The sequence below is a fragment of the Oncorhynchus masou genome, chromosome 16 (genome assembly GCF_036934945.1).
Source record: "Oncorhynchus masou masou isolate Uvic2021 chromosome 16, UVic_Omas_1.1, whole genome shotgun sequence".
Lineage (NCBI taxonomy): Eukaryota > Metazoa > Chordata > Actinopteri > Salmoniformes > Salmonidae > Oncorhynchus > Oncorhynchus masou.
Genome location: NC_088227.1, coordinates 27,664,186 through 27,686,568, shown reverse-complemented (window position 1 = coordinate 27,686,568; position 22,383 = coordinate 27,664,186). Strand labels below are relative to the sequence as shown.

General features: G+C 43.1%; 1 protein-coding gene across 2 annotated transcripts in view; it reads left to right on the top strand.

Annotated features, from left to right (window-relative positions):
• The window catches only part of fndc1 (fibronectin type III domain containing 1), a 79,997-nt gene extending 65,175 nt beyond the window's left edge, over positions 1-14,822 (top strand). For both annotated transcript variants that reach the window (XM_064991380.1, XM_064991379.1), the window contains 6 exons: positions 1,022-1,130; positions 8,512-8,591; positions 8,807-8,836; positions 12,860-13,021; positions 13,402-13,524; positions 13,765-14,822. In XM_064991380.1, coding sequence (XP_064847452.1) covers positions 1,022-1,130; positions 8,512-8,591; positions 8,807-8,836; positions 12,860-13,021; positions 13,402-13,524; positions 13,765-13,880 — 620 coding nt within the window. In that variant the 3' untranslated portion in view covers positions 13,881-14,822. The remainder of the gene's footprint in view (positions 1-1,021; positions 1,131-8,511; positions 8,592-8,806; positions 8,837-12,859; positions 13,022-13,401; positions 13,525-13,764) is intronic.
• The last annotated feature ends 7,561 nt before the right edge of the window (positions 14,823-22,383 follow it).

Genomic DNA, 22,383 nt, shown 5'->3' with positions numbered 1-22,383 from the left:
GTGTCAGGTGAGTGGACTGGACTGGGCCATCCCACTAAAGGACGACATGGTGTCAGGGGAGTGGACCACAATGTCACGCAGGGTGACTAGCAGCTTCCTAGTCCTGTAAATACAATGTAAGTGTCAAGAGTATTCTGTCAGTGCTGCAGAGTTTTGATTACTGTAAAGGAGGCTGTACTTGACCCCTCCCCCCTCTCTCTCTCCACACCCCTATCACTTCCTTTCCGATCTCGCTCTTTCTCTCTCATGTGGTTTTCCAGATGTGTTGCAAATTGTGTTACTTATCCCCTCTCCTCTTCATCTGTCTCTCATTCACATTGTTTAGTATAATCACTGGGCTATTTGTTATCATATACTACAGTTCCTGTCTTCTCTCAGTTATCAGGAAAATGATCAGAGGAAAGAAAGAGAGGGAGAGAGATAGCTGGGGTGAGAGAACATTAAAGGAGGAGAGGAGGAGAAGAAGTGAGTGACAGGCTGCAATAGTGGGAGAGAAAGAGGGAACAACACAATCTTGAGCCAGCTGTGTTGTCCTTGCTTCAGCAGAAATATTAGGTCCTAAAACATTCAATAGGAACACATCGTGGCTTGATGTGGCGGGAAGCGGTGAACCTGGCACTCGTAGAGTTTCCACTGGCTGAGTGGCATGATCTGAGCATTCCATGAACTCTCGACTCACACACTGGCCTGGGGCTTTATGTTGGATTGCCCTCCTGTGTGTGAGAGAGAGCAGAGGCAAAAGAAGAGGTGAGAAACAGAGAGGCTCGGTATGGGTAGTGGTTGGCAGATCCACAATGTGACTTATCTCTAGTTTAAAACCATTGATACCTTTAAAATTAATTATGATTGTTGTCCTGGCTCCAATCACTCTCCTATAAAATGAAAATCTTTCCTCTGAAAACTCAGACCACACAAACAAGATGGCCACCTCTTTCTTAAACTTCAAAATGGATCTGTCTCTCTTCTGTAATTTCTCGTGACTTTTGCCCCCTGACCCTTGCCATGTGTGTGACCCCTGCAGGCTACATGGTCCACAGCGCCTCATATGATGACATCCTCAACAACAGGTGGTCCTCCAGCGCTTCCAGTGGCACACACCTGGCTGTGGAGAACCTCAAACCCAACTCCAGGTGAGAATATGCTCTGGTGTGTGTGTGTGTGTGTGTGTGTGTGTGTGTGTGTGTGTGTGTGTGTGTGTGTGTGTGTGTGTGTGTGTGTGTGTGTGTGTGTGTGTGTGTGTGTGTGTGTGTGTGTGTGTCTGTCTGTGTGTGTGTGTGCGTGCGTGCGTGCGTGTGTGTGTGTGTTCATGCGTGTTGTGTATTCAATGTTCAAACTCTGGGTATAATCTGATGCGAGGGACCGGGTACACAAACAAAAGATTTGAGAGATTTTACGGGTCATAGTTTCGATACCGATTTGTGTGCAGTCTGTGCAGGTGTTTGGCTGCGTGTTTGCATCTGTGTGTAAGTGTTTATAGCTACAGGGTATTGGAATGTGTGTTTAAATGATTATTGTTCCCGGTAGGTCTCAGTGATGTTAGAGACACAACATGTGTACACTGTATCTGTGTGTAATACAATGGTTGTGTATTTACAGTTGTGATATCAGGCCCAGTCAGAGACCAGCAAAGTGTGGTATTGTAATGGTTATTTAAGTGAATAAGCCCTCAGAGTGACATAAATCAGAGCTGACTGGATAGAGGCAGGTTTGAAAACACGTTGAAATCACCCTGAAAACAACGTGCTGAGATACTCCACTGAGACTCACACAGGAATGTACATAGAGCTGACACCAGCGCCACACACACACACACACACACACACACACACACACACACACACACACACACACACACACACACACACACACACACACACACACACACACACACAGACAGATAAAACACGTGGCACTGTTATGATGTAGGGCTGTGTTCCTTATGGTTTACAGGTTGCATCTTTCTAAAGATGCGTATGAAAACATACGCTTCTTTAGTTAACTTCTTATGGCTGGGGGGTAGTACTGAGTCACTTGGATGAATAAGGTGCCCAGAGTAAACTGCCTGCTACTCAGGCCCAGAAGCTAAGATATGCATATTAGTAGATTTGGATAGAAAACACTCTGAAGTTTCTAAAACTGTTTGAATGATGTCTGTGAGTATAACAAAACTCAAATGGCAGGCAAACACCTGAGAAAAAAATCCAACCAGGAAGTGGGAAATCTGAGGTTTGAAGTTTTTCAGCTCATTGCCTATTGAATATACAGTGTCTATGCGGTCATATTGCACTTCCTAAGGCTTCCACTAGATGTCAACAGTCTTTAGAACCTTGTTTCAGGCTGCTACTGTGAAGGAGGGGGGAATGAGAGCTCTTTCAATCAGGTGTCTGCCATGAGCTGATCACATGCACTCCCGTGAGAGGTAGCTGCGTTCCTTTTCCTTTCTAAAGACAAAAGGAATTCTCCGGTTGAAACATTATTGAAGATTTATGTTAAAAACATCCTAAAGATTGATTCTATATATCGTTTGACATGTTTCTACGAACTGTAATGGAATTCTTTACTTTTCATCTGACCAGCGCGTCTTGAATTTGGATTTGTGAAATCAAGGCGGGAACAAAAAGGAGGTATTTCGACATAAATGATGGACTTTATCGAACAAAACAAACATTTATTGTGGAACTGCGATTCCTGGGAGTGCATTCTGATGAAGATCATCAATGGTAAGTTAATATTTATAACGCGATTTCTGACTTTTACTGACTCCACAACATGGTGGATATCTGTATGGCTTGTTTTTGTGTCTGAGCGCTGTACTCAGATTATTGCATGGTATGCTTTTTTGGTAAAGCTTTTTTTAAATCTGACACAGCAATGCATTAAGGAGAAGTTTATCTAAAGTTCCATGCATAACATTTGTATTTTCATCAACATTCATGATGAATATTTCTGTAAATTGATGTGGCTCTCTGCAAAATTACCGGATGTTTTGGAAGCAAAACATTACTGAACGTAACGCGCAAATGTAAACTGAGATTTTTGGATAGAAATATGAACTTTATTGAACAAAACATACATGTATTGTGTAACATGAAGTCCTATGAGTGTCATCTGATAAAGATCATCAAAGGTTAGTGATTAATTTTATCTCTATTTCTGCTTTTTGTGACTCCTCTCTTTGGCTGGAAAATGGCTGTGTTTTTCTGTGACTAGGTACTGACCTAACATAATCGTTTGGTGTGCTTTCGTCGTAAAGCCTTTTTGAAATCGGACACTGTGGTGGGATTAACAACAAGTTTATCTTTAAAATGGTGTGAAATACTTGTATGCTTGAGGAATTTTAATTGTGAGATTTCTGTTGATTGAATTTGGCGCCCTGCACTTTCACTGGCTGTTGTCATATCGATCCTGGTAGCGGGATCTAAGCATACAAACCTAGGGAGGTTGTTGCTATTTTCTCTCAAATGTAATATCTAAAAAGGTTATGGGTACTATTTTGGAGTTGGACACAGTTCGCTGAAAAGAGTTGACCCAAAATAAACTCTGTTTCTGGGTCAGATTTATCTTTTTTGCTCTATGCAATGTGAACGGAGATAACGTTTGGATGCTAATGAGTTCTTGGTAGCTCGACTGTGCGCTCATGGAGTGAGCAGCCTACACTGTGCTTGAACCACTGACCTTTTGTGATTAGCCAGTCCAAATAAACTACCACCCTCTTTTTCTCGATGTTTCTTTCTTTCTTTCTCTATGTACCTGTTTCTCTTCCTTTCTCTCTCTCTCTCTGCATGTTTCTCTCTCTATGTATCTGTTTCACGCTCTCTCTCTCTCTACCTGTTTCTCTCTCTCTATGTACCTGTTTCCCTATCTCTCTCTCTCTACCTGTTTCTCTCTACCTGTTTCTCTCTCTCTATGTACCTGTTTCCCTATCTCTCTCTCTACCTGTTTCTCTCTCTCTATGTACCTGTTTCCCGCTCTCTCTCTCTCTTCCTGTTTCTCTCTCTCTATGTACCTGTTTCCCTATCTCTCTCTCTCTCTCTCTATGTACCTGTTTCCCTATCTCTCTCTCTACCTGTTTCTCTCTCTTTCCCTATCTCTCTCTCTGCCTGTTTCTCTCTCTCTATGTACCTGCTTCTCTCTCACACTCTCCCAGTCTATTCAGCTCCACAGAGAGGAAAGAAACACACACAACTTCAACCTTAAACACTCCATAACTCTGTTTCCAGGGTTAATATTATACATGAGATTCATTCTCACATGAGAGAGAAATAGGCAAAAAAGAGAAAGAGAGAGAGAGAGATAGAGAAAGAGAGATAGAGAGTGAGAGAGAGAGAGAGAGAGAGGGAGAGAGAGAAAGAGAGAGAGAAAGAGAGAGAGGGGGGGTGTTACACAGCAGAAAACAGTTCATGCAGAGCAGGTGTGTCAATACATCATAAGCGGGAAACCTGACCAGTTCAGTGATGGGCAGACACATACATAGACACACACACACACAGACACAGACACAGATACAGACACACACACACACACACAGCTCTGCACCATACCCAAGGTTATGTGTTTCCAAGGTTACAGTTGGTAAGGGGGACAGGTTTATATATATATATATATATATATATATATATATATATATATATATATATATATTATTTATTCAACCTTTATTTAACCTCTTGATACTCCCCATCCCGGATCCGGGATTGTGAATAAAGCCTCAGGCTCATTAGCATAACGCAGCGTTAACGATTTCTGAAAATCGCAAATAAAATGAAAATAATGCGCCTGCTCTCAAGCTTAGCCTTTTCTTAACCTCTTGAAACTCTAGGGGCGCTATATCATTTTTGGATAAAAAGACGTGCCCGTTTTAAGCGCAATATTTTGTCACAAAAAGATGCTCGACTATGCATATAATTGGTAGCTTTGGAAAGAAAACACTCTGACGTGTCCAGAACTGCAAAGATATTCTCTGTGCGTGCCCTAGAACGTGAGCTACAGACAAAACCAAGATGAGACGGCATCCAGGAAATGAGCAGGATTTTTGAGGCTCCGTTTTCCATTGTCTCCTTATATGGCTGTTAACGCGAGAGGAATGAGTCTGCCCTTTCTGTCGTTTCCCCAAGGTGTCTGCAGCATTGTGACGTATTTGTAGGCATATCATTGGAAGATTGACCATAAGAGACCACATTTACCAGGTGTCCGCCCGGTGTCCTGCGCCGAAATTGGTGCGCAAAACTCAGCTGCAAGTATTTTTCCATGGAATTCAGAGAAGAAAGCATGCTTCCACGAACGATATATCAATGAAGAGATATGTGAAAAAACACCTTGAGGATTGATTCCAAACAACGTTTGCCATGTTTCGGTCGATATTATGGAGTTAATTCGGAAAAAGTTTGACGTTGTTGGTGACTGAATTTTCGGTTTGTTTCGGTAGCCAAATGTGATGTACAAAACGGAGCGATTTCTCCTACACACAGACGCTTTCAGGAAAAACTGCGCATTTGCTATGTAACTGAGAGTCTCCACATTGAAAACATCCGAAGCTCTTCAAAGGTAAATGATTTTATTTATTTGGTTTTCTGGTTTTTGTGAAAATGTTGCGTGCTAAATGCTACTCAAAATGCTAAGCTAGCTTAGCATACTCTTACACAAATTAGTGAATTGCTATGGTTCAAAAGCATATTTTGAAAATCTGAGATGACAGTGTTGTTAACAAAAGTCTAAGCTTGAGAGCAAATATATTTATTTCATTTCATTTGCGATTTTCATGAATAGTTAACGTTGCGTTATGCTAATGAGCTTGAGGCTATAAATAGAATCCCGGATCCGGGATTGCACGACGCAACAGGTTAACAACATTGTCATCTCAGATTTTCAAAATATGCTTTTATTTTTCAAAATAACGCACCAATTTCGACGGAGGACATCGGGCGGACACCTGGAAAATGTAGTCTCTTATGGTCAATCTTCCAATGATATGCCTACAAATACGTCACAATGCTGCAGACACCTTGGGGAAACGACAGAAAGGGCAGGCTCATTCCTCTCGCATTCACAGCCATATAAGAAGACAATGGAAAACGGAGCCTCAAAAATCCTGCTGATTTCCTGGTTGCCGTTTCATCTTGGTTTTGCCTGTAGCTCCCGTTCTAGGGCACCCACAGACAATATCTTTGCAGTTCTGGAAAATTCAGAGTGTTTTCTTTCCAAATATGCATAGTCAAGCATCTTTTTGTGACAAAATATCTTGTTTAAAACAGGAATGTTTTTCATCCAAAAATGAAATTGCGCCCCCAGAGTTTCAAGAGGTTAACTAGGCAAGTTAGTTAAGATATGGGCTGTCCAGACCTTTCCCCTCCTTCTGACAGCCAGGCCCAAGCCAATGGTTCATACCCGAGCCAATGGTTCATACCCAAGCCAAGGGTTCATACCCGAGCCAAAGGTTCATACCCAAGCCAAAGGTTCATACCCGAGCCAAAGGTTCATACCCGAGCCAAAGGTTCATACCCGAGCCAATGGTTCATACCCGAGCCAAAGGTTCATACCCGAGCCAATGGTTCATACCCGAGCCAAAGGTTCATACCCGAGCCAAAGGTTCATACCCGAGCCAAAGGTTCATACCCGAGCCAAAGGTTCATACCCGAGCCAAAGGTTCATACCCGAGTCAAAGTTTCACGCTCAGGTGTTAGCCATGCACAGGCAGACACATTTAATCCTACACACAACAGCACATTTGTCTCTGTCACACACACACATTCTGAGTTGTCCCACGAACATCACACACATCATCCACTGACACTGCGGACATGCACATGCACGCACACACAGAGACAGATGTTCCTAAATTCATAACTTCGGAATTTAGAAGCCTACTGAACATGCGTTAGCTTTTGCCCTGTGGTTTGTGTGTGTGTGTGTCTGTGTGCATGTGTGTCTGTGTGTGTGTGCATATGACTTGTGTATGGGTGGATGTGTGTGTGTACATCTGTGTCAGTGTGTGTGTGCGTATGAGTAAAAACTTTACGTGCAAAAGACGGGTAGAGTGATTGACAGTTTATAATTGTCCATGAAAGGTTGAACTGAGCCAGGCCGAGTGAGGGTCTACGCTGCTTGGAGCTGGCTGTATATAAGGAGAAATCTGAAGACATGTATACATTTCAGTTTCTCTGCACTGAAGAAACACTACGTGTGTGTGTCTATATGGAGGCAGATGTCTCCAGGTGTGTGTGTGTGTGTGTGTGTGGGGGGGGGGGGGGGGGGTAGTAGTCTACACCTCATAGACATGTCTTCACATAGACACACACACCAATGCAGCAATCCTACACCTCCTAGACATCGGTCTGCTTAATAAGCACAGGGTGAAGAATGCTGCTCACTCAAGGGCTATAGGGCATGAAACTCTCCTACTTACACCAGAACTGTAGTTACAAGATAGACAACTCTAGATATGAAGTCAAGGTATATAGACAAAAGTTATATGAGAATCTCTCTCTCGTTAAAGGGTTTGGGTGGAAATTAGTGGACCGTCAAGTTACTGTACGTAACCCTGAAGTGGAGGGAGAACACACACACACACATTGTCCACGGTATGGAAAAGATTGCAAAAAGTCTTGTCTCAGGGTGTTGTTTTGAATCTGAGGCGATTGAATAATTCCTACACTGTATTTAAAACACACCGAGACTAAAGTTTCTCAGAGTAGGTGTACTGATCTAGGATCTGACAATATAATATATAATATTTTTTTTTTCTTACTCGTTATGATCTAAAATGTCAAACTGATCCTAGATCAGCACTCCTACTCTGAGTTGCTTTGTGGATGCGGGCCCAGAGCTCAAAGTCTGCTTTATATCGATCAGGAGGGACGTTGTGTCATACAGAAATGCTCTCTTTGTGAAATTGCTGCTTTGAGGTCTTTCTCTTTCTCTTCCTCCCTCTCTCTCTCTCACTCACCCTACCTCTCTCCCTCATTCCCCCTCTTTCAATCTACCCTATTCCCCCTCTTTCTTTATCTCTTTCTACCTGCTATAGGAACATAAAAACAGTATTCTCTTAAATCTGCCTCCCCCACTCCTCTCTGACGATGCAGGAGTCGAGTTCTGCCTCCCTTCCTAGCCATCTGCTATAGTCTGCCTCTCTCACTCCTCTCTGACGATGCAGGAGTCGAGTTCTGCCTCCCTTCCAGCCATCTGCTATAGTCTGCCTCCCTCGCTCCTCTCTGATGGTGCAGGAGTCGAGTTCTGCCTCCCTTCCAGCCATCTGCTATAGTCTGCCTCCCTCGCTCCTCTCTGATGGTGCAGGAGTCGAGTGCTGCCTCCCTTCCTAGCCATCTGCTATAGTCTGCCTCCCTCGCTCCTCTCTGATGGTGCAGGAGTCGAGTTCTGCCTCCCTTCCAGCCATCTGCTATAGTCATTACGGTCTAAACATCTTCCATGTGGAAACAGAGAACTGGCCTCAGTAACGCCTGTAGTAATGGCTCTCTCTAATACACACTATTTTGTCTTGGTTGTTTTTTACCTCAGGTACTACTTCAAAGTCCAGGCAAAGAATATCTTTGGGCTGGGACCGGTTAGCGATACGCTCACCTATGTCACTGAATCAGGTCTGTATGAGTATTAGGTGAGGTTGCTAAATACTGTTCTAGGGTCAGTTTTGCTTTGTGCCTGCAAATGGTTGTGGTTCTGGGATTGGAAATAGGTTTGCTGATCCTAGATCTACTAAGGCCACATCTACTTGTCCGTATCATCCTGTTTTTTAGTTTATGTATGAATTCTGTTCCGGTTCATGTCTCTCATTTTAACGTTTTCTGTTTTTCAGACGACCCTCTTCTTATTGAACGGCCGCCTGGTGAGTTGTATCGAAATGTCTCATATGTTACTCTTACTCTAACAATATTGACAAAACATGTTGGCCTACATTGTTCTAGTCTAGAAGATCACTGCTTCAGGTCATTTGAAGAAACTCAAAGTGACAGTTGGAGAGAGCTGGTGAGGAGTTAACAGTCTGGGGCATACCAAAGGCTGCATGCACCTACACTGGCATACACTGGACTTGGCTGACATCCATAGTGGTAAAATGATGCCAAAGTACAGTTTTGGTATTTATTGTTTTTAATTAAGAGAGTCAGTCAGGTATTTCGAAGAGGGGGGATGAGGGGGGCAGGTGCTCGTTCACTCCCTCCCCTCTCACCCCTTCCTACCCCTTCCCTTGGGTGCTATGCACAATTCGCTGTGTATCTGAAAAGGAGACTGGAATGGTGAAAAGTGTTAATAAAGGGAATGTGTAGTTGGTCTTGACTGGCTCTGTGAGAACTGACAGGTTGAGTGTAGTTTATTTCATCAGGGAGTCATACTGAGGCCAAGGTCTATTTTACAGATGAGCCCTGAATTACATCAATTACAGAATAGACAAATACAAATAAAAATACAAAATGCAAGCAGAAAGAAACACGGTCATGAAAAACAAAGACATTCATCAGTAATAAGGTCCTTAATCAGCGTTATGAATTGGCCTAAAGGCACCAAAACATACACTTATCAGAACATTTTGAAAATTGTTCCACAAATAAAATGCAAAAAAACTCAACACTGATTTACCTAACTCAGTAGAGACCAAAGGAATTTCCCGTGCTAGCATCCCTGAGACCGGGTGTGGTAACTCACATGTCTAAGGTTCAGTAAAGATGTGAGATGTGTGAGATACAGTAAAAGGGCTTTATAAATGAAAACCTGGCCTCCTGAGTGGCTCAGTGGTCTAAGGCACTGCATCAGAGTGCTAGCTGTGCCACTAGAGATCCTGGTACGAGTCCAAGCTCTGTCGCAGCCGGCCTCAACCGGGATACCCACAATTGGCCCAGCGTCGTCCGGGTGAGGGGAGAGTTTGGCCAGCAGGGATGTCTTTGTCACATCGCGCTCTAGTGACTCCTGTGGCGGGCCGGGGGCAGGCATGCTGACACAGTGTTTCCTCCGACTCATTGGCTTCTGGATTAAGCGGGCATTGTGTCAAGAAGCAGTGTGGCTTTGTTGGGTCGTGTTTCGGAGGACGCACGATCTTGTCCTTTGCGTCTCTCGAGTCCTTACGGGAGTTGCAGCGAGACTGTAACTACCAATTGGATACCATGAAAAAGGTGTTTTTAAAAAATGAAATAAATATGAAAACATAGCAATGTATCAACCTACGTGACATCAAAGAGGGACAACCAACGTCTGGTAGAGAATGCAGTGATGACATCAAAGAGGGACAACCAACGTTCTGGTAGAGAATGCAGTGATGACATCAAAGAGGGAAAACCAACGTTCTGGTAGAGAATGCAGTGTTGACATCAAAGAGGGACAACCAACGTTCTGGTAGAGAATGCAGTGATGACATCAAAGAGGGACAACCAACGTTCTGGTAGAGAATGCAGTGTTGACATCAAAGAGGGACAACCAACGTTCTGGTAGAGAATGCAGTGATGACATCAAAGAGGGACAACCAACGTTCTGGAAGAGAATGCAGTGATGACATCACAGAGGGACAACCAACATTCTGGTAGAGAATGCAGTGATGACATCACAGAGGGACAACCAACGTTCTGGTAGAGAATGCAGTGATGACATCACAGAGGGACAACCAACGTTCTAGTAGAGAATGCAGTGTTGACATCAAAGAGGGACAACCAACGTTCTGGTAGAGAATGCAGTGATGACATCAAAGAGGGACACCCAACGTTCTGGTAGAGAATGCAGTGATGACATCACAGAGGGACAACCAACGTTCTGGTAGAGAATGCAGTGATGACATCACAGAGGTCCAACCAACGTTCTGGTAGAGAATGCAGTGATGACATCACAGAGGGACAACCAATGTTCTGTCTGGTAGAGAATGCAGTGATGACATCACAGAGGGACAACCAACGTTCTGGTAGAGAATGCAGTGATGAGTGCTAAAATTGTCGCCTGTAATAAAGCACAGTGTGCTTTAATAAACTGCATCGAACGGCTGTAATGAAGTGGCAGCTGCATTCATATAGATGATGTCGCCATAGTCTAGGATCGATAGGAACATCGACTGAATGATCTGATTTCTACTATTTATTGAGAGGCAGGACCTATTTCTATAAAATAAGCCCATTTTTATTCTCAGCTTCTAAACTAACTCGTCATGATGCTTTTTAAAAGATAGCTTTTCATCTATCCAGATGCTCAGATACTTGTAAGCAGGGACACAATCAATATAGACATCATGCAAAGTACATGCTTAAATCATCAGTTATTTTTATGCGTTCTAGAGAACAACATATACTTACTTTTACCTGCATTCAATACTAATTTCAGGTCAATAAAGTTTTTCTGTAATACAATGAAGGCAGACTTTAGTTCAGATAGAGCCTTGTCGACTGTGGGGGCAATAGCATACATAACATTATTATTGGCATACAAGTGCAGGTTACAATTTTTTACAGGCAAGTTGATATTGTTAATGTGAAAATTACAGGACCCAAAATCAACCCTTGCGGGACACCTTTAGTAATGTCCAGGAAGCCTGATTTAACACCATCAGTCAGTTAACACCACATCGAGTCCTATCTGTCAAGTCATTTTTAAACCAGTTACATGCAGCCTGGTCTAGGCCAATTGATGAAAGCATCTGAATTAGCAGTGAGTGATTAACCGTATTGAAAACCTTTGACAGGTCAATGAAGAGGGCAGCACAATGTAGCCTTTTATCTATACAATTAACCACAGGATTTACAACTAGGGATGCAGCAGAGATAGTGCTTTGACCTGTTCTAAAACCCAACTGATGTACATTTAGAATATATTTCAAAGATAAGAAAGATCTTAGCTGAGAATGAATCAAGGATTATTATATTTTAGCTAGACAGAAAGTTTAGAAATAGGGCGATCATTATTTAGGTCACAAGGGTCACCACCACCTGAAGGGGGAGTACATGGGCCACGTTGGGGATAGTACCAGACATAATCGTTAGGTTAAAAGTATGGGTAAATGATTCAGCAATCACGTTGACAGGATCTAACATATCAGCTCTACTCAATTTGTTTACATCAAACTTAAGCAAGGCATCTAGCACATCACTGATGGTAAATTGCTGAACTTAAGCAAGGCATCTAGCACATCACTGATGGTAAATTGCTGAACTTAAGCAAGGCATCTAGCACATCACAGATGGTAAATTGCTGAACTTAAGCAAGGCATCTAGCACATCACAGATTGTAAATTGCTGAACTTAAGCAAGGCATCTAGCACATCACAGATGGTAAATTGCTGAACTTAAGCAAGGCATCTAGCACATCACAGATGGTAAATTGCTGAACTTAAGCAAGGCATCTAACACATCACAGATGGTAAATTGCTGAACTTAAGCAAGGCATCTAGCACATCACAGATGGTAAATTGCTGAACTTAAGCAAGGCATCTAGCACATCACAGATGGTAAATTGCTGAAATGAAAACAAAAATTCAGTAGAAGTTGACGTGTTAACCGTTGAGTCAGCTAGAGGGAAGAGCAGTCAATTAGTTAGTCTTGACTAGCTCAGTTAGAGCTGACAGGTTGAGAGTAGGTATTAATGACAAGCTTTGTGAGTGTAGCATTAAGTAAGCACTCTGTTAGATCAGGAGGGACTGTCATGAAGGACATGCTGAGAGCTCAACCTTCACCGCAACAGTTTAGAGATTATGTAATATATGCCATTTAGCAGACACTTTTAAAATGTAGTTATTTAAAAGACACGCTTATCCAGAACAACTAGGGTTAAGTATCTTCCTCAAGGGCACAGACAAATTTTTCACCTAGTCTGCAGGGATTCAAACCAATCCCTGCCGACGAGCCCAATGGTCTTAACTGCTAGGCTACCTGCCTCCCTCTAGGTGGAGAGCCTATCTGGATCCCCTTCTCCTTCAGATTCAACCCCCAGCACAGTGCCTGTAAGGGCAGCCAGTACGTCAAGAGGACCTGGTACAGAAAGTTTGTGGGCGTGGTCCTGTGCAACTCGCTGAGATACAAAATCTTTATGGGCGATGGGCTGAAAGGTACTACTGATGTTACTTCTCACCTTCCTCCTCCTTTATATCCTTCTCTCTCTCTCAAGTTCAAGTCTTGGATCAATTCAAGTTGCTTTACAGTTTCTCCTATTTTTTTCTCTCTTATAATCTCGCCACCATTTCTCTCCCTTACGCTTCCCGTTCTTCTTTCACTACCATACCCTCTCGCCCTCCCTTTCATTCTCTCACTCCTTCACTGCATGTATCTGAATCACACCCTTTCTTTACATCTCTTCCCTATGCTACTGGGTTTTTTATGGTTTTGGGGCTCTGTGGCCTCATTACATAAATGAATATTGTGTGAGAGTGTGTTCTGTTGTTAATCATTGAGGGCTCTCCCATCTCTGTCTCTCTCGCTCTCTTTCCAGAAATGTTCTACAGTATAGCAGACACATTCGGCCATGGGGAGGACCACTGCCAGTTTGTAGACTCTTACCTAGACGGGAGGACAGGCTCCCCCAGCCTCTCAACGTATCTGCCCACAGCACAAGGTACAATAACATAAATCAACTCCCAAAATGTATCACTCACCTACAGCCTGGTGTAGAATTGTTTTTATGGTATTAAAAATAATTATATTCCAGCTAATATTAAGTCCCAGAGCCTTGATTACAGACAACCTCAATATCCTAGGCTGAAAAGAAACAGTCAGAATCCTCTAACAAAGCATAAAAAATGTGTTACATCTATTCATAATGCATTACAACACTGCCGGTCCTCTGCCTGTGCAGGTTACTATCGCTCTTACAGGCAGGAGCCAGTCAACTTTGGACCTATCGGCCGGCGTACGCCACATCCCTTCGTGGGATGGTATGAGTGTGGGGTGCCCATCCCTGGCAAGTGGTAACACAGGGGGTCACAAAGAGGTCATCACCGAGGGCATACAAACTCCAACCTGCTGCAGCCTCTGTCATGCTCTCACTGACCCCGCCCCCTGGAGATGAACTGTTGCTAACCACAGCAGAAAGACAACAACATTCCAAACTTATACTGCTTCAGATCAAAGAGAATATAATACTTTAAACAACACTAATATTTCCATGTATTCATTACCATGCACTTTTATAAAAGCAGTTTGTATATGAGGGGGAAAAAGCATGTATTGCTATTGCTTAGTTTAACTTTAGTCTTCTGGATCGGAAAGAATCCTTGTTTATTCCCAACTATTCTCAAGTGGAAGTGCACCTGTGATCATGACAACACTAATGAAATGGGAGATCCTTTAAAAGACCAAAGCACAAACTGAACAGTACTAATGGGAGTGAAGGGATTGTATGTGTGTTTACTATCAATCAAGAGATCTTGTTCATAACAGTAGTATGATACAGTAATGGCTTTTGACAACTAGTTTTGGTGTCAGTTTTCTTGAACATGCATAGTGTTTTTATAGTCTTTGGTATTTACGAGACTCCATAAGATCCGAAGTTACTGTGGAAGTGTTGTATGTATACAGACAATGAATAACAATACTTAATATTTGCTCAGGAATGGTTGGACATTAAATAAAGGTGCTATGGAAAACAAGGAACCCCTTAACGATTAATTTGTTCCGTGAGAATATCTGAATGTCCCTGTTTAAAGAAACTCAAACTTTACTAAGCAAATAGAGTTTCAGTTTCAATCTTGTATCATAATCTGTCTAAACCACAGTACCAGTCAAAGGTTTGGACACACCTACTCAATTAAGGGTTTTTCTTTATTTTGTACTATTTTCTACACTGTAGAATACTAGTGAAGACATCAGAACTATGAAATAACACATATGGAATCATGTAGTAAACAAATAAAACTGTTAAACAAATCAAAATATATTTTATATTTGAGATTCTTCAAAGTAGCCACGCATTGCCTTGATGACAGCTTTACACACTCTTGGCATTCTCTCCACCAGCTTCATGTGGTAGTCACCTGGAATGCATTTCAATTAACAGGTGTGCCTTTCAATTAACAGGTGTGAATTTCTTTCCTTCTTAATGCGTTTGAGACGATCAGTTGTGTTGTGACAAGGTAGGGGTGGTATACAGAAGATAGTCCTATTTGGTAAAAGACCAAATCTATATTATGGCAAGACCAGCAAAGATAATTGTCAGTCCATCATTACATTAAGACATGAAGGTCAGTCACTCCGGAAAACTTCAAGAACTTTGAGAGTTTCTTCAAGTGCAGTAACAAAAACCATCATGCTCTATGATGAAACTGGCTCTCGTGAGGACCGTCACAGGAAAGGAAGACCCAGAGTTACCTCTGCTACAGAGGATAAGTTTATTGGAGTTACCAGCCTAAAAAATTGCAGCCCAAATAAATGCTTCACAGAGTTCAAATAACAGACATATCTCAACATCAATTGTTCAAAGGAGACTGTGTGAATCAGGTCGAATTGCTACAATGAAACCACTACTAAAGTGTCACGCCCTGATCTGTTTCACCTGTATTTGTGCTTGTCTCCACCCCCCTCCAGGTGTCGCCCATCTTCCCCAATATCCCCTGTGTATTTATCCCTTTGTTCTCTGTTTGTCTGTTGCCAGTTCGTTTTGTTTCATCAAGCCTACCAGCGTTTATCCCTCTACTCCTGTCTCTCGTTTGATCCTGCTTTCTAGTTTTCCCAGTTTTTGACCTTTCTGCCTGCCCTGAGCCTGCCTGCCGTCCTGTACCTTTGCCCCATTACTCTGGATTACCGACCTCTGCCTGACCCTGAGCCTGCTTGCCGTTCTTTACCTTTGCCCCAAGACTCTGGATAATCTACCCCTGCCTGCCTTGACCTATCGTTTGCCTGCCCCTGATGCTGTAATAAACATTGTTACTTCGACACAGTCTGCATTTGGGTCTTACCTGAAACGTAATACTAAAAGACACCAATAAGAAGAAGAGATTTGCTTGGGCCAAGAAACACGAGCAATGGACATTAGACCGGTGGAAATTTTACAAGACCAAATATGAGATTTTTGGTTCCAACCTCCATGTCTTTGTGAGACGCAGAGTAGTTGAATGGATGATCTCCGCTTGTGTGGTTCCCAACTTGAAGCATGGGGGTGCTTTGCTGGTTAAACTGTGATTTATTTAGAATTCAAGGCACACAAATAATTATGTCATGCAATAAAATGCAAATTAATTACTCAAAAATCATACAATGTGATTTTCTGGATTTTTGTTTTAGATTCCGTCTCTCACAGTTGAAGTGTACCTATGATAAATATTACAGACCTCTAAATGCTTTGTAAGTAGGAAAACCTGCAAAATGGGGACTTTATCAAATACTTGTTCTCCCCACTGTATATCCCCTGGTTCACTCCAGACCTGACTGCCTTTGACCAGCACAAAAACATCCTGTGGCGTACTGCATTAGCTTTGAATTTTTCAGGGAAGTTAGGAACCAATATACAGAGGCAGTTAGGAAAGCTATGGCTAGCTTTTTCAAACAGAAATTTACATCCTGTAGCACGAACTCAAAAAAGTTCTGGGACACTGTAAAGTCCATGGAGAATAAGAGCACCTACTCCCAGCTGCCCACTGCACTGAGGATAGGAAACACTGTCATCACCGATAAATCCACTATAATTGAGAATTTCAATAAGCATTTTTTCTACAGCTGGCCATGCTTTCCACCTGGCTACCCCTACCCGGGTCAACTACCCGGCACCCCCCACAACAACTTGCCCAAGCCTCCCCATTTCTCCTTCACCCAAATCCAGATAGCTGATGTTCTGAAAGAGCTGCAAAATCTGGACCCCTACAAATCAGCCGGGCTACACAATCTGGACCATCTCTTTCTAAAATTATCTGCCGAAACTGTTGCAACCCCTATTACTAGCCTGTTCAACCTCTCTATCGTATCGTCTGAGATTCCCAAAGATTGGAAAGCTGCCGCGGTCATCCCCCTCTTCAAAGGGGAAGACACACTAGATCCAAACTGCCACAGACCTATATCTATCATAGCCTGCCGTTCTAAGGTAAAAAAAGAAAAAAAAGAAAGCCAAGTTAACAAACAGATTACCGACCATTTTGAATCCCACCGTACCTTCTCCGCTATGCAATCTGGTTTCCAAGCTGGTCATGGTTGCACCACAGCCACACTCAAGGTCCTAAACAATATCATAACACCATCGATATGAGACAATACTGTGCAGTCGTATTCATCAACCTGGCTAAGGCTTTCGTCTCTGTCAATCACCACATTCTTATCGGTAGACCTAACAGCCTTGGTTTCTCAAATGACTGCCTCGCCTGGTTCACCAACTACCTCTCAGGTAGAGTTCAGTGTGTCAAATCGGAGGGCCTGTTGTCTGGACCTCTGGCAGTCTCTATGGGGGTGCCACAGGGTTCAATTCTCGGGCCGACTCTTCTCTGTATACATCAATGATGTTGCTCTTGCTGCTGGTGAATCTCTGATCCATCTCTAAGCATACGACACCATTCTGTATACCTCTGGCCCTTCTTTGGACACTGTGTTAACTAACCTCCAGACGAGCTTCAGTGCCATACAACCCTCCTTCCGTTGCCTCCAACTGCTCTTAAATGCAAGTAAAACTAAATGCATGCTCTTCAACTGATCGCTGCCCGCACCTGCACACTCATCCAGCATCACTACTCTGGACTACAAATACCTAGGTGTCTGGTTAGACAGTAAACTCTCCTTCCAGACTCACATTAAGCATCTCCAATCCAAAAATAAAATCCAGAATCGGCTTCCTATTTCGCAACAAAGCATCCTTCACTCATGCTGCCAAACATACCCTCGTAAAACTGACTATCCTACCGATCCTCGACTTCGGTGATGTCTTTTACAAAATAGCCTCCAACACTCTACTCAACAAATTGGATGCAGTCTATCACAGTGCCATCAGTTTTGTCACCAAAGCCCCATATATTACCCACCATTGCGACCTGTACGCTCTCGTTGGCTTGCCCTCGCTTCATACTCGTCGCCAAACCCACTGGCTCCAGGTCATCTACAAGTCTCTGCTAGGTAAAGCCTCGCCTTATCTCAGCTCACTGGTCACCATAGCAGCACCTACCCATAGCACGCGCTCCAGCAGGTATATCTCACTAGTCACCCCCAAAGCCAATTCCTACTTTGGCCACCTTTCCTTCCAGTTATCTTCTGCCAATGACTGGAACGAACTGCAAAAATCACTGAAGCTGGAGACTCATATCTCCCTCACTAACTTTAAGCACCAGCTGTTAGAGCAGCTCACAGCTCACTGCACTTGTACATAGTCCATCTGTAAATAGCCCATCCAATTACCTCATCCCCATACTGTATTTATTTATTTATCTTGCTCCTTTGCACCCCAGTATCTCAACTTGCACATTCATCTTCTGCACATCAACCACTCCAGTGTTTAATTGGTATATTGTAATTACTTTGCAACCATGGGCTGTTTATTGCCTTACCTCCCTTATCTTACCTCATTTGCACACACGGTATATATACTTTTTCTACAGTATTATTGACTGTATGTTTGTTTATTCCATGTGTAACTCTGTGTTGTTGTATGTGTCGAACTGCTTTGCTTTTTTCGTGGCCAGGTCGCAGTTGTAAATGAGAACTTGTTTGGGTTCTGCATCAGAAGACCTGACCTCCACAATCACCCAACCTCAACCCAAGTGAGATGGTTTGGGATGAGTTGGATTGCAGAGTGAAGGAAAAGCAGCCAACAAGTGCTCAGCATATGTGGGAACTCCTTCAAGAATTTTGGAAAAGCATTCCAGGTGAAGCTGGTTGAGAGAATGCCATGAGTGTGCAAAGCTGTCATCAAGGCAAAGGGTGGCTACTTTGAAGAACCTAAAATATAAAATATATTTGTTGTACACTTTTTTGGTTACTACATGATTCCATATGTGTTTTTTCATAGTTTTGATGTCTTCACTATTATTCTACAATCTCGACAAAATCAGTTGGAAACGTTTAAAATTGCAGGCAAAGTTCAAGAATACAATTTTTGTAAGGGGGTGAGAGAGAGAGAGAGAGAGAGAGAGAGAGAGAGACACACAGAGAGAGAGAGAGAGAGAGAGAGAGAGACAGAGACAGAGACAGAGACAGAGACAGAGACAGAGACAGAGACAGAGATGGCATCTGTTAGTTAAACATCTCAGCTGGAGTAAAGGGGCCCAAGAGCTTTCAGTGGACAACAGGTTTCCATGAATGAAGGAATACTGAGCTACTTGTACAGTGTCACTTTCATGTGATAACAGCAGAGTGATGGTTAATATATTCATGAATCGAGCGGTTCGCTGGAGGACAGGAAATGTTCTTTGGAAAGAATTGAGGAACTTTCTGGAAAAAGGTTTTGATATCTATATGGTTGACTGATTTCATTTTCTGTATTGTTTTGCCCTCTTGAACAAACTCCGTCACCGCAATATGTAGTTCATCTGGAAACTGTATTTCATTCTCGGGAGGTATCTACACTATTTAGTTTCCACATGACCTCCCTAAAAGTGAAAATATGTTCCTGTTAAAATGTAATGACTTATTTATCAGGGGGATTCATTCTCATTGTCACTCTGATTGTAGCCCTCTTGTATGTATACAGGTGTAGGATCGTAATTTGATCACTCTTTTGTTGCCGAGAAAACCCATCCCAATACACTTTTCAGGTAGCCCGCTTTTGGTCTGCAAATAACCTAACCACCGACCAAGCAACATTATGGACTAAACATTCAAATCCTATTGCTGCAGGATTATTTTGCTGTGACAATATAGGTCAAATTAAGATCCTACATCTGTACTAGTTTTGTCCTTCTGACTCTATGAGATTGATATTTAAATACCAAAAAATATATATTTCTAGGAATCCCAGAGGCACTGGAGACAGGAGAGTTAAATAGTGGTGAGGTTTGCTTTGCTTTCGTTTGCTACATAAACATGACACGCCCTCTTACCCTGAAGCTCAATTCATCCATTTTATTCAGTAGTGTATGTCTTTCTGACTGATGTCTTCAATAACTCACAACAACAGGACCAGCAGTCTAGTCTGCCCTCTGCTAAGTTCATCTGGCACGTCTGAGTTTTCCTATACGAGTATTTTTTTAAATTTACCAGTGTTTTCAAAGTAGGCATTTATCTGTTTTCTGTGCCCTCAACAGGTCCCCACAGCAAGCGAAATCGGAGAAAGTAACAGGGTATACAGTATACCCACAAGGCTAAACCCAAAGATACATTTATCATCACTATAATTAATTAAATATCTTGCCCAGGGTGAAGTATGTCCTCCATGACCCATAACATAAGAGAGTTTTTATTTTCCGTTATGGCGTCCATCTCTTAGAGAGTTAGTTTCCATCACCATGTTGGCTTCACCATTAGGAAGTGGCCCATTCTCTCACCATGTTGTCATCACAGCCAGTAAGAACTCAACCATAGAAGAATACTGCAGTGTTATCAGTGAACCCAGCCATTCCTTATCTGCTGCGTTTAAACAAAGTTTTGTTTGGGTTGGCTGATAACAGTCAGACGTGTTGTGGCGGTCAGTCCCATTTAAAAGGCATGGCAGCAGGGTGAACTGGTTGACACCCCTCATAGGGCAAGTCATGATTTTCACAGTGGGAAATTGTAGTTTTTGGGTTGATAGTAAAACCATTTTGTCTTTTTTTTCAGATAGAGTTGCAGGTGAAGGCTACTTCTGCTTCCCTTCTGGGTTTGACTCTACACAAAAATATTTTTATTGGCTCCTCACTGTCTTACAGTGCAGTAATTCTGAGCTGAAGATGGAACAGTGGTGTTTTGGTCCATTCTCGAATGTTCGTAACAACATGGGATGATCCCACAGTTGATACACATTCAAAGACTATATACTATAAGCCTGAGTAAGTGTCTTTCTTTTGGGGAAGAGAAGAGGAGAGAGAATTTGAGGGAAGGAGACAGGAGGAGGAGAAACACACTGCAATAGCACATGCTATGGGACAACCACATCTGCTACAGATGTTAGAGAACGGAGAAAAGGGATAAAATCACTTTGTACAGACTCCTGGACTTTGATGTGTGTGTGTGTGTGTGTGTGTGTGTGTGTGTGTGTGTGTGTGTGTGTGTGTGTGTGTGTGTGTGTGTGTGTGTGTGTGTGTGTGTGTGTGTGTGTGTGTGTGTGTGTGTGTGTGTGTGTGTGTGTGTGTGTGTGTGTGTTTATGCATGCGTGAGAGAGAGAGAGAAAGAGAGCATCAACAGAAAATATGAAAAGGTCAGGAATAATGAGAAAATGGAAAATAAAACAATAATAATGGGCAGATCACCGATGCAACAGGCCTCTGTTTGGAACAGCAGCTGGTTATAAAGACAACATCACCGAAGTAACTGATACAACAGGCCTCTGTTTTGAACAGCACCTGGTAATAAATACAACACCAAAGTAACTGATGCAACAGGTCTCTGTTTGGAACAGCATCTGGTTATAAAGCCAACAACACCAAAGTAACTGACGCAACAAAGGTTAGGTATGTAACCACGGTTATGTGAGCTATATGGATCACTCCAACATATTGGTATCACTACGCGGCGGAGGGGCACCTGTGTCATGGCTGGGGTCCACCCCTATATATATACCCCATATAGCTCACATAACCGTGGTTACATACGTAACCTTTGTTATGTTTTGCAATATTGGGTCACTCCAATATATTGGTATACCCGTACCAGATTAGTCGGTGCAAGAGGGACTTTTCCGCTGGCTGGCGGAAAAGTCCCAGCGTGGGACCGAGACGCAGGGGCCGTCAATGAGGAAGGGGGGTCCCGGCACAGTCCCCGGAAGGGATGGCAACGCCCAGGACCGCTGAACCAACCGCAGAGGGAGGTGCCACATTTATCCGATAGTACCTAGCAACGGTGCAAGTGGAAGCCCAGCTGGTTGCAGCACCGATATCAGCGAGGGGCACTCCTCTCAGTAACGCCCAGGATGTTGCCACATCTTGTGTTGAATGTGCCACAACAGATCCCAGCACTGGCCTGCCAGCCAGGCGGTATGCTGTCATAATCCTCCCCCCTGGGTTCATCCGGTAGCACTCAGAACTCGCTACCAAGAAATCGCTACCAAGAAAACCACCTTCATAGAGAGGTGTTTCAGGGAGACAGACTCCAACTGTTCTAAAGGCGAGCTTTGCCAAAGCTACCAAGACCATATTCAGACCCCAGCTCGTCATTGAGTGGGTCCTAACTGGACACAGGCGACGAACCCCCTTCATAAACCTGGAGACCAGGGGATGGCGCCCCACTGGCCTGTCCATCCACCCGGCATGGCAGGCAGATATAGCGGCCAAATACCCTCTCAGTGTAGAGGCTGCCAAGCCCTCATCCAAGCGAGACTGCAGGTATTGGAGGACATACTGCACCCCGCATGACTCGGGCACAATCTCAATACCAG